The sequence below is a fragment of the Dipodomys merriami genome, unplaced genomic scaffold (genome assembly GCF_024711535.1).
Source record: "Dipodomys merriami isolate MVZ:Mamm:240054 unplaced genomic scaffold, mDipMer1.0.p SCAF_19, whole genome shotgun sequence".
Classification (NCBI taxonomy): domain Eukaryota; kingdom Metazoa; phylum Chordata; class Mammalia; order Rodentia; family Heteromyidae; genus Dipodomys; species Dipodomys merriami.
The window spans coordinates 13136164-13148294 of NW_027203270.1; the positions used below are offsets into that span (position 1 = coordinate 13136164).

The window sequence follows — 12131 nt, forward strand, 5'->3', positions numbered from 1 at the left end:
TGCCACCAAGTGGCCATGTTTGAGAACTGCTGGTTTCCATAGGCACATATAGCTTGCTGTGTTTCTTTCCAAAGAGATCAAGTTTATTTATGAACATAGTGTTAGGACCTCCAGATTAAGTACAAGAAGTGATTGAATACTTTATGAAAAACACCACATGCTTTTCAACCAAGAAAATCTTTCAACCTTTGTGGACACTGTCAGCAACTATCAAGTACAAAGAAATGTTAGATACTGTTATAATACTACAATTTAAAGCCTTGGTGATAAATGAACACTAGCCTGGAAATACAGATTGAAGTCTCTGTTCAGATATTTTTCTCTTAAAGTTCCTCAAGCTGGGAACAGCTCCTTATTTTGGTTTGATTTGCTTAATCACTTGTACCTTCATCTTACAAGATGACACTCAGAGAGGGGCCATCAGGAGACAGACAGGATGAATGGCATCCTACCAGGACTTTTTCCTCATATTCCAAACCACTATTTTCTTTCTTTCTTCTTTTTTTTTTGGGTCCGGTTGTGGGGCCTGAACTCTGGGCCTAGGCGCTGTCCCTCAGCTCTTCAGTTCAAGGCTAGTGCTCTACCACTTGAGCCACAGTGCCACTTCTGGCTTTTTGCTTATGTGGTGCTGAGGAATAGAACCCAGGGCCTGATGCATGCAAGGCAAGCGCTCTACCACTGAGCCACCTTCCCAGCCCCTAAACCACTATTTTCAAACATGATCATACTCATTACTTCCTGAGACACCAAAAACAAATTTCTGGGGCTTCAGCTTACTGTATGTAAAACTGGGACAATGACTTTCTGTCTATTCCACGAAGGCAACCAGAGCTTGCCATCTTGCCAGTACTGGGTTATGACTTACTTACCTTCAAGCTTCTTCTTTTGACCGACTGGAGCACACGACGGTTAGGAGGATGCTTCTTGTGGATTCGTTTCAGGAAGTCCACTTTGACAACATGCTGTGAAATTGTGTCCTGGAAACGATCAAACACCTGGCACCGATTGCTCAAAGTCATATTCTTCTGGTTCAGCTAGGTACAAAGCAGAAACCATCATGTAGTTAGGTGCCCCCTTTGGCTAACTCCATGCTCAAGGTTAAAAAAAAAAAAAAGCCCAAAATGGGGCTTGGAATGTGGCTTAGTGGTAGAGTGCTTGCCTACCCTGGGTTCAAATCCTCAGTACCACATAAATGGAAAAAACGAGAAGTGGCACTGTGGTTCAAGTGGTAGAAGTGCTAGCCTTGAGTATAGAGAGGCTCAGGGACAGATCCCAGATCCTGAGTTCAAGCCCCAGGACTGGCAACAAAACAAAACAAAAAAACTAGAAGTTCTCAACTATGTAAGGGGATTTCTTCAGTGAGACAGAATATCAACATTTCTTTTTTTTTGGGGGGGTCTGGTTGTGGGGCCTGAACTATAGGCCTGGGTGCTGTCCCTCAGCTCTTCAGCTCAAGGCTAGTACTCTACCACTTGAGCCACAGTGCCACTTCCGGCTTTTTTCTTTTTGCTTATGTGGTGCTGAGGAATTGAACCCAGGCCCTCATGCATGCAAGGCAAGCGCTCTACCACTGAGCCACCTTCCCAGCCCAGAATATCAACATTTCTAGCAAGGGACAAAGCAACACAGATGGTACTCTCCCCTTAGCCCCACCTAGTCCAGTGGAGAAGAATTAGTATATTAGAGTTAAGAGTCTCAGAGATTTTTCTGCCCAGGCTGGCTTCAAACCAGGATTTTCAGATTTCAGGCTCCTGAATAATGAGGATCACAGGCCCAGTGCCTGCCTGGTATACTCATGTCCCTCAGTGAGGCATAAAGAAGGTATCAAATATGGAATTTGCTAAGTGCCATTCAGAATTCTGCCTAATTCTCTTCTACTTCAGCTTAGAGTACTCTGTCAGATGACAGAGTACTACATATTTTAGAGATACAGACCGAGGTCCTCCAGAGACCCGACTCCCTTCCCAGAAAAGGACTTTCTCACAGGCAGTAAACTGTTCTACATAGGAGCTGTGTCTAGTTGGGTTAGAATCCTGTGTGTCCTGCCTGATTCCTGCCTCCAGGGTACTAAGGCATTATAGGAACTAACATCTTCTTACATGGAAGGAGAACTTTGATGGCCACTTAGAATAGTGGCTTACAGAAAGCAAATAGACAAAAACAACACAAAACAAAATAACTTTGCCACTATGCTCTTGATTATCTGGTCTCCCACACTTTGGTTCAAAATAAAGGGTCTACTCAGGCAGTTTATTAGTTTTACTTACATTTTTTTTTTGGTTGGTCGTGGGGCCTGAACTCAGGACCTGGGTGTTATTCCTGTGCTTTTTCAAAAAACTCAAGGCTAGTACTCTACCACTTTGAACCACAGCACCACTGCTGGTTTTCTGGTGGTTAATTGGAGAAAAGAGACAGACTTTCCTATATGGGTTGGCTTTGAACTGAGACCCTCAGATCTCAGCCTCCTTGAGTAGCTAGGATTACAGGCATGAGATACCAGCACAGGGAAAAGCCTCATTTTTTTGAGGGGTGGGGGTGGGAGGGATGGGATGGCTGGTTGTGGGGCTTGAACTCAGGACCTGAGTGCTGTCCTTGAGCCTTTTTGCTCAAGGTTAGTGCTCTACTACTTTGAGCCACAGGCCCATTATCTTTCTCTCTCTCTTTCTTTCCTTTTTTCTTTCTCTCTTTCTTTCTCTCTTTCCTTCTTTCTTTCTTTCTTTCCTTCCTTCCTTTCCTTCATGGGGCTAATTCTGGGCCTGGGCATTCTCCTTGCGCTCATCAGCTAAAGGGTAGCACTCTACTACTTGAGCCACAGCGCCACTTCTGGCTTTTTCTGTTTATGTGGTACTAAGGAGTCAAACCCAGGGCCTCATGTATGCGAGGCAAGCACTCTACCACTGAGCCACCTTCCCAGCCCTCTTTTTTTTTTTTTGGATGTGTGTGTGTGTGTGTGTGTGTGTTGGTACTGCAGTTTGAACTTAAGGTCTTGTGCTCTCCCTAATATGGCTTGGGCCATATTAGTTTCTTTGTTCATTCATTCATTCAACAACTTACTTATTCAATACCTATTATAGGTAGCTATAAAGAATTAAAGTCAGAGAAAGGAAAGGTCAGGTGTTGTGGTACATGTCTGTAATCCAGCTAAGTGGGAGGCAAAAGCAGGAGGATCTTGATTTTAAGGTCAGGTGGGCCAAGTTCATAACACTGTATCTCCAGAACTAAAAAACAATAGAAGAGATAGGGATGTGGCTTAAGGAGTAGAGTGCTTGCATAGAAACTCTAAGGCTCTGATTCAATTTCCAGTACTGACAAGATTAAAAAAAAAAAAAAAAAAGGATAGATAAGTAAGTGGGGCATCGGTGGCTCACGCCTGTAATCCTAGCTACTCAGGAGGCTGAGATCTGAGGATCACAGTTCAAAGCCAGCCGAGGCAGCAAATCTGTGAGACTCTTATCTCCAATAAACCAGCAGAAAACCAGAAGTGGCACTGCTGCTCAAGAGGTAGAGCGCTAGCCTTGAGCTGAAGAGCTGAAGGACAACGCCCAGGCCCAGAGTTCAAGCCCTACAACTGATTAAAAAAAAAAAGAAAAAAGGATAGATAGATGCGAAGAACCTAACTTACTGGCTGTTTAGGACATGTGTATTCCAGCTAGCCAACCATTTATTTCCTTAAAATTGGATTGATTCCCTTTAGGGCTGTAACATCAATTGTTTAATTCAAACAACTAAGCACTAGTGGGTTAAATCTGCATGTGCAAACAAAACAAGATACTGTAGGAAAAGGCAAAATGCATAGCTGAGGCATGTCAAAACAGAACTGAGTAGAATGGTCTGCATGAAACCAGCATCTGTGAGATCAGAGTGAACTATGGCATAAAGCAGACCATCATATGCTTTCAATGTTGTAATCAGTCCATCTACACCTCAGCTGTGCCTGTAAAGGACTGATAGGATGCTGCTATGCTTACCACCACATGTTCAATGTGATTTGGACACATCCATCTGCCCAGGGGCATGGCAGTGAGTGGTGGCTCGAGGCAGTCCATATGAAACAGGAGCGGGCAATAGTCACACTGGATGAGAGGGGCCACTCGGCAACTCCTGTGTAAAAATAAAACAAATATATTTATGTACTTTTTTGTTGGTCATAGAGCTTGATCTCGGCCTGAGTGTTATCCCTGAGATTTTTTTGCTCAAGGATAGTATTCTACCCTTTTGAGCTATAGATCCACTTTCGGTTCTCTGGTGGTTAACTGGAGATAAGAGTCTCACAGACATTAGGCAGTTTTGAACTGTGACCCTTAGATCTCAGCCTCCTGAGTAGCTAGGATTACAGGCATGAGCCACCAGTGCCTGGCAACAAACTGTATTTTTTTTTTTTTTTTTGGGTCCGGTTGTGGGGCCAGAACTCTGGGCCTGGGCGCTGTCCCTCAGCTCTTCAGCTCAAGGCTAGCGTTCTACCACTTGAGCCACAGCGCCACTTCCGGCTTTTTTCTTTTTGCTTATATGATGCTGAGGAATCGAACCCAGGGCCTTATGCATGCAAGGCAAGCGCTCTACCACTGAGCCACCTTCCCAGCCCCAACAAACTGTATTTTTAAAATTTATTTATTTATTTATTTTAGCCAGATCTGGGGCATGAGCTCAAGGCCTGGGCTCTGATGTTGAGACTGCTCTAGCCTAGCACTTATCACTTGAGTCACAGCACCATTTCTGGCTTTTTCTGTTTATGCAGTACTGAGTATTTGAACCCAGGGCTTCATGCATGCTAAGCAAGCACTCTACCACTAAGCCATATTCCTAACCTTAATTTTTGTGTGTGTGGTGCTGGTGTTTGAACTTAAGTCCTGTGCTTGCTAAACAAGTCTACCACTTATTTAGCTCTCTCCCCACTACATATAAATATATAACCCTGGGTATGTGTGTGTGTAATTTTTGTGGCAAGATATAGCAAGAGGGTTGCACTGAAGAATAGTAATTCCTGCTTAATCTTAACAATATTCTTCCACATACCCTTCCCACAATGGTTTAGTTACATTCCTGATCAGTAAGACAGATAAATTAGAAGGCTATCATTAAGCTCTCCATTACTTTCACTTTTAAGAGGAATGTGTCTTGTGGGGATGTGACCATTCATTTAGAGTATGCTTAAAGTGGCTGTCAGAACAAGAGTGATCAATGTATAATACTTACTGGCGGACGGCCAACTCTGCTCTGATCTTTCTAGAAAACACCTACCTCATTAAAAAACCACTAGCAACCTTTTTGAAACCTTTCACGACTGGTTGGCAGAACTAAAAACTGGTGAGGTATGTAGAAAATGATTGTGCTATGTATTCATGTAAGGAAGGGGCTTAAGCAAAATGTCAATTGTGTGTGTGTGTGTATTGGTCTTGGTGCTTGAACTCAGTACCTGTGTGCTGTCTCTGAGCCTTCAGTCCTGGGGCTTGAACTCAAGGCCTGGGCACTGTGCCTGAGCTTCTTTTTAATGCTCAAGTCTAGCACTCTACCATTTGAGCCACAGTACAACTTTTGGTCTTTTCTGTTTATATGGTTCTGAGGAATCCCAGGGATTCCTGCATGCTAGAAAGTACTCTACCACTAAGCCACATTTCCAGCCCCTCTCTGAGCCTTTTTAGTCAAGACTAGCGCTCTACCACTGGAGCTATCCAGCCTTTTGGTGATTAATTGGAGATCAGAGTCTAAAAGACTTTCCTGCCTAGGTTGGATCCTCAGCGTATCTTAGATTACAGATGTGAGCCTCTGGTGCTTGGCTCTAAATATAATTTGTAAACACAATATTCTTTTTTTTTTTTTTGGGTCCGGTTGTGAGGCCTTTAGTCTGGGCCTGGGCGCTGTCCCTCAGCTCTTCAGCTCAAGGCTAGCACTCTACCACTTGAGCTACGGCACCACTTCCGGCTTTTTTTCTTTTTGCTTATGCGGTGCTGAGGAATCGAACCCAGGGCCTCATGCATGCAAGGCAAGCGCTCTACCACTGAGCCACCTTCCCAGCCCCATAAACACAATATTCTTAAGGTTCCTCAGATGCACTAGAACCACAGTTTGTCTTGACTTTTTTAAAATTCTGGATGCCAGTACTAAAGCTTGAACTCAGGCCCTCACCCTCTTGCTTAAGTTTTTTCACTCAAGGAGGGCATTCTACCCTTACTTCTGACTTTGTGTTGGTTAACTGGAGATAATAGTCTTGGGAATTTTTCTGCCTAGGCTGGAGTTGGAGTTCAAATCGCAGCCTCTTGAGTGGCTAGGACAATAGGCTTGAGCCACTGATGGTGGCTTATGACTGAGTTTTAATGCACTACTCTCTAGTTTCCTAAAAGTTTTTTGCTGTGGAACTTTTTTTTTTGGTGGTACTGGGGTTTGAACTCAGGGTTTCATACTTGTTAGGCAGGTCATGTGCCACTTGAGCCACTCCTCCAGTCCTTTTAGCTCTTGGTATCTTTTTTTTTGTCGGTCATGGGGCTTGAACTCTGGGCCTGGGCACTGTCCCTCAGCTCTTCAGCTCAAGGCTAGTGCTCTACCACTTGAGCCACAATGCCACTTCCGGTTTTCTGGTGGTTTATTGGAGATAAAAGTCTCAGGGACTTCCTTGCCCAGGCTGGCTTTGAACCGTGATCCTCAGATCTCAGCCTCCTGGGTAGGATTACAGGCGTGAGCCACCGGCACCCAGCTAGCTCTGGTTATCTTTGAGACAAGGTCTCACTTTTTGCCCTGGATGGTCTGCATGGCAATCTTATTTATACTTCCCACCATAGCTAAGATATGTGTGTAGGGGGCGGTTCCCCTAGGCTGGCCTCAAGACCAAGATCCTTTCAATCTCAGACTTGCATATGGCTGTGACAACAGGCATATGCCTAGCAATTGGTTGAGATGATAGTCTTACTAACTTTTTACCTGGGTTGGCCTCATTCTACAATCTTCCCTCTGTGTGCCTCCTGAGTAGCTGGAGTTAGAATTACAGGAATTTCAGGAATGAGCCACTGGTTCCTGGTGGAACTTCTTTTTTTGTACCAGAGTTTGATTCAGGGTCTCATAGTTGCTCAGCTTGTTTGCTTGGCTGGGGTACTACCCCTTGAACCATACCTCCTAGTTCTATTTTTTGCTTTTTATTTTGGAAATGGTATCTCATAGATTTTCTGCTAGGGATGGCTTTAAAGTACACGACCCTCCAGATCTTAGCCTCTTGAACAGTTAGGATTATAAGTGTAAGTCATCGGCATCTGGCTTTGGAATACATTTTTAAAAAATTGTGCTGTTTCTGGGGCTTGAATTTAGGGCCTGGGCACTATCCTTGAACTTCTTTTACTCAAGGTTAGCACTCTACCTACCACTTGACCCACAGTTCTACTTCTGGCTTTTTTGGTGGTTAATTGGGGCTAACGATCTCATGGATTTTCCTTCCTGGGATGGCTCTGAACTTTGATTCTCAGATCTCAGCGTACTGAGTAGCCAAAGCTTACAGGTGTGAGTCACCTGCACCCAGTAGAAATGCTTAATTATTATCTTTTTTTCCCCCATTGGTTGTGGAGCTTGAACTCTGGGCCTGGGCGCTGTCCCTCAGCTCTTCAGCTCAAGGCAAGTGCTCTATCACTTGAGCCACAGCGCCACTTCTGGTTTTCTGGTGGTTAATTGGAGATAAAGAGTCTTACGAGCTTTCCTGCCTAGGCTGGCTTTGAACTGTGATCCTAAGATCTCAGCCTCCTTGAGTAGCTAGGATTACAGGCGTGAGCCAGTGGCACCCAGCTATTATTATTATTATTATTATTTTTTGTCGGTCGTGGGGCTTGAACTCTGGGCCTGGGCGCTGTCCCTCAGCTCTTCAGCTCAAGGCGAGCGCTCTACCACTTGAGCTACAGCGCCACTTCCAGTTTTCTGGTGGTTTATTGGAGATAGGAGTCTCATGGTTTCTCCTGCCCGGGCTGGCTTTGAACCGCGATCCTCAGATCTCAGCCTCCTGAGCAGCTAGGATTACAGGCGTGAGCCACCAGCGCCCGGCCCAGCTATTATTTTTTAAATAGACATTTAACAGGCTGGAAAGGTGGCTGAGTGGTAGAGTGCTTGCCTCGTTTGCATGAGGCCCTGGGTTCGATTTCTCAGCACCACAGAAAAAGCTGGAAGTGGCGCTGTGGCTCAAGTGGTAGAGCGCTAGCCTTGAGCTGAAGAGCTGAAGGACAGCACCCAGGCCCAGAGTTCAAGCCCCCTGACTGACTGCACCCCCCCCTCCAAAAAAAGCCATTTACCCCTGCTATCCAGCTGTGACCATAAGACAGTCCTAATAAACTCAAGGCAACAAGTCCAGCTTTTGTAATTGAAGCAGCTGATCCCTGTCCTATTTGAAGGAAATCAATGTCTCAGGGAATATAAAATTAGGGTAGTCCGGGGGTTTTTGGAAGTTACTCAGTCCAATCTATACTAGCTATCATAGGCAATTGTACTACTTGTAGAACATCTTTAGTTATCAAAAAACACTTTGCCTTTTTCAGGACTTATGTTACTACTGACTAGAATTCTTCTAGCTTTAAGGCCTCATGCTTCTGTTTAAGTCCAATTCTTCTTATTCCAGTCTATCAACATAGTCAACAGGACTTGAACTCTTACTCAGCTTTTTTTGCTCACTGTGATTCTTCAAGGAATTGTTAACACAAAAGTTTTGGACCCATTAATTAGTCTCTTTGTAGTCATACTATCAGAATATGCATTGTACACATTTAATACATATGGTTTGGAACTGGTAACCAAAGAGAGAAAATGTATCATTTGCTGAATATAGAAGAGTCCCTTTGTAGAGAAGAAAATACCTGTTACATGTGAAGCAGACTTTGACCGGTAAGGGAACCAGACCATTGTGATCTAACTCATGCTGTGTCTTCTTAACATTTTTCCCTGTGGTTTCCTCCTTTCTTCTTCTCTTGCTAGAACCTAGAAAAGAGATTGGTGGTGCTGAACTGTCCCTGGCTTCAGAGTTTCTTGCCTGGAATATGGAAATAACATAAGTGAAAGGAACAGATCTTAGCAAAAACATGTGCCATGGCCCAGAGATGGATCCTTTCTGAGGCCTGCAGGGCTGATAGCAAGTGAGAAAAAAAGAATAGGAAAGAGGGGGAGAAAAAAAGGAGACGTTTGACATAAGTGATAACTATGAGCATAAATCACCTGTTTTGTAGCAGAAACACTGTTTCACAACCATGAAGTGATTAGAAACCTAGGTTAAATCCTGGAAATCTAATAAATATAAATGCTCAAGTCCAAGGGTCAAGAATTATTCTGTGGAAGTAGCTGAGGAAAAGTCTTTTTACCACATTTTAATAAAAATCAGAAAAGCCTTGATTTCAACTGCATCTTTTAACTGTATCTTCCAATTTTCTTTCCTTTTCCTGTTCTGGTGCCAGAGCTTGAACTCTCATTCACCTTTTTTTGCTCACAACTGATACTCTACCACACTCTATCTAGTATTATTAATGACATTACTGCCCATGCCGGCTTCAAACCACAGTCCTCAGCTCTCAGCCTTCTGTGTAGCCAGCATTTCAGGCATTAGCCACTAGTGCCCAGCTCCAACTTTGTTTTCTTGGAAGAAAAACTAAGCTCAAGAACCTTTATGTACCAAATAGAAGCCATGACTCTTTTTTCTTTAGAAAGGACAATTTGATAATTATCTACCAATAAGAACTCTAACTCAGAAATTCTATTAGGAATTAATCTTACATATATTCCCACACATCTACAAATATATACAATGGTGTATTTACAGAGTTATTTGCTGAAGCACTACATCAATAACAAAAAACCAGGAACAACTTCAATGTCAATTAAAAGGAAAAGGAAACTGGCCAGATTAATGATGGCACACCTGTACAATGGACTACTATAGAACCCAAACAAAACAAAACTGAGGAAATTCTATAATAATATCTTAAGATCTCTAGAATATATTGTTAAGTTTTAAAAAAAAAGTATAGAACAGTATATCTAGTATGTTATTTAAGGGACAATACAAGCATATTTCTGTATTTGCTTATACATGCACAGAAAACTCTAGGATCCATTTTAAGAACCAACCAATGGTTATCTGCGAAAGGTATGAAAGGGAGACATGGGAATAAAAGAGAAAATTTTTGCTGTAAGCCTTTGTATTTTACTTTTTTTCTCCAGTGAAAGGAATCCCATGGCCTTGTGAATCACATGCCATGTAAATACTCTACAACTGAGCTATATTCCTATGTATTCAGCTAACAGTATTAATTTAAAAATGAGACGGGCTTGCTGTGTAGCCCACACTGGCCTTGAACTTTTCAATCCTTGTACTTCAATAGTTGGATAACAGGCATGCATTACTACATCTAGCTTGTATTTTAAGTTTTTGAACCCTGTGGATGTAATGTCTATTTTTAAAAAAGGAGATAATATTGGGAAGGGGCAGGGGAGCAGTCAAGATTCAGAAAATGGAGTAAAATTGAGTGCCTATTACAATAGTTAAAACCTTCAAAGACCTCTACAGTCAAAACCAGAAATGGGGAGGTAAGACAATGGCTATACAGTCAAGTTATTCTGCAGGCAACACTGCTCTTTTGCTAGAAAATAATCCCCTAGGGAGGCTGGGATGGGAGAGGAGATATGATGATGGTGTAGCTAACCTGGTAGTGCAGTGGTACAAGTCAGTTCATTGGGCAACTGAAATTGTGTGGGGTTCCGCTCCATGGCGGCAGCAATCAGCAGCTCAAAAGGCCGCCTCAGCTGAGGCTGCACATAGTCCGGCTCTGCTGCTACTGGCTCCTCATCCACGTCAATGATGTCCTCATCAACGTCGTTCTGCTCAGAAGTGGGGGTCTCGGTGCTGGCATTGGATGTGGGGGTGCCAGGCCGGCTGGCTCTCCTTTCCAGGATCCGGGCATGGGCAATGGCCTTGAGTTCAGTTTTGCTAGCTGATCTGTCCAACAAGTCAGTGTCACTGCTGGGGGATGTAGTCCGTTTGCCAGATTTGTCCACCAGTCCATTAACATGACCCAGCTCCTTTTTCTGCTCTCGTTTCTGTGCAAATGAATAGGTGGGCCCATCATGAAAAGTACCACAAAACAGAAAGAGATGGGTGTACAATGTCCTGCTAGATAGATCACTAACCAAAATCACAAAAATCTCTTCCGTATCCCAGAATCATCTACCTAGGAACTGAGACACTGGTCTATTAATGTTGATACACCTGTAAGACTAATTAAAGCTGGGAAAACTATTACAGTAGGGAATTACCAAAAACACGTAAAGTTAGAAACAGTTATACAAATTCTACATCATTAACTCTAACTTATCATATGACATGATACATGGTACAGGCAAAAGGCTAAGAAAGGAACACAGAACAAACAGTGAAAATAACAAAGTGAGATTGTCTTGAAGCATCCTGACTTTTGCTCAAAATAAAAAAGTTTACAAGCAAAGATGAAAGGTGAAATAGGCCAGTAGACCTCCTTTTTTTCAGGGAGGTTGAGTGTTACTGTGGAAGGCAATTGTATTTCAAGCATAGTGTCTAAGAATTGTGGTTTCTAGTGTTTTCATTTTACTTAAGAACTCTGAAAGGAACATTTCTTAAAAAGTGGGAAACAGATTTTACTCCACAAATTCAAATAGAGGGATTATGGGAAGTTTAACACTGGTCCCAGTTGGAGATGTGGGATTTTGTCCCACTTCTGCCAATATTTTCTTTGACCTTGGGTGACTCAGGCTGAAGGTACAGAAATTTCTCTATCTACACAGTGAGACCAGTAAAATCTTCCTCCGATAGATATATGGTAGAGATAAAGCATGTCTGACATATGAAAGGATGGCTTTTAGCTGTGTTAAGACCTAGCTTCCACTAGAAATTATACATAGGACCTAATCATAAGAGGTAGATGAGGCCCAGAGGGCGTATCATTTTGAATAAATTACAAGAGGCCAAAGAAGAGTGGTATGGTAGAGATGGAAAAGGCAGATATGGCAAAGAGATCCATGTGAAAGCAGGTCAGAATAACATTTCAGAATCACCCTGTGTTTTAAAATGTATACTGTAATTCTTAGCATGTAGTTCTGTTTCTATAAAACCAATGAAGAAAGAACAGAGCTTGAGAATGAGATAGAAT

The 12131-nt window shown here is 42.9% G+C and overlaps 1 protein-coding gene across 2 annotated transcripts in view; it reads right to left on the reverse strand.

The window, feature by feature from the left end:
- The window catches only part of Phf12 (PHD finger protein 12), a 49897-nt gene that overhangs the window by 10800 nt on the left and 26966 nt on the right, over positions 1 to 12131 (reverse strand). For both annotated transcript variants that reach the window (XM_070027331.1, XM_070027332.1), the window contains exons 4-7: positions 10653 to 11046; positions 8817 to 8937; positions 3969 to 4101; positions 870 to 1034 (exon numbers count right to left, since the gene is read on the reverse strand). In XM_070027331.1, coding sequence (XP_069883432.1) covers positions 870 to 1034; positions 3969 to 4101; positions 8817 to 8937; positions 10653 to 11046 — 813 coding nt within the window. The remainder of the gene's footprint in view (positions 1 to 869; positions 1035 to 3968; positions 4102 to 8816; positions 8938 to 10652; positions 11047 to 12131) is intronic.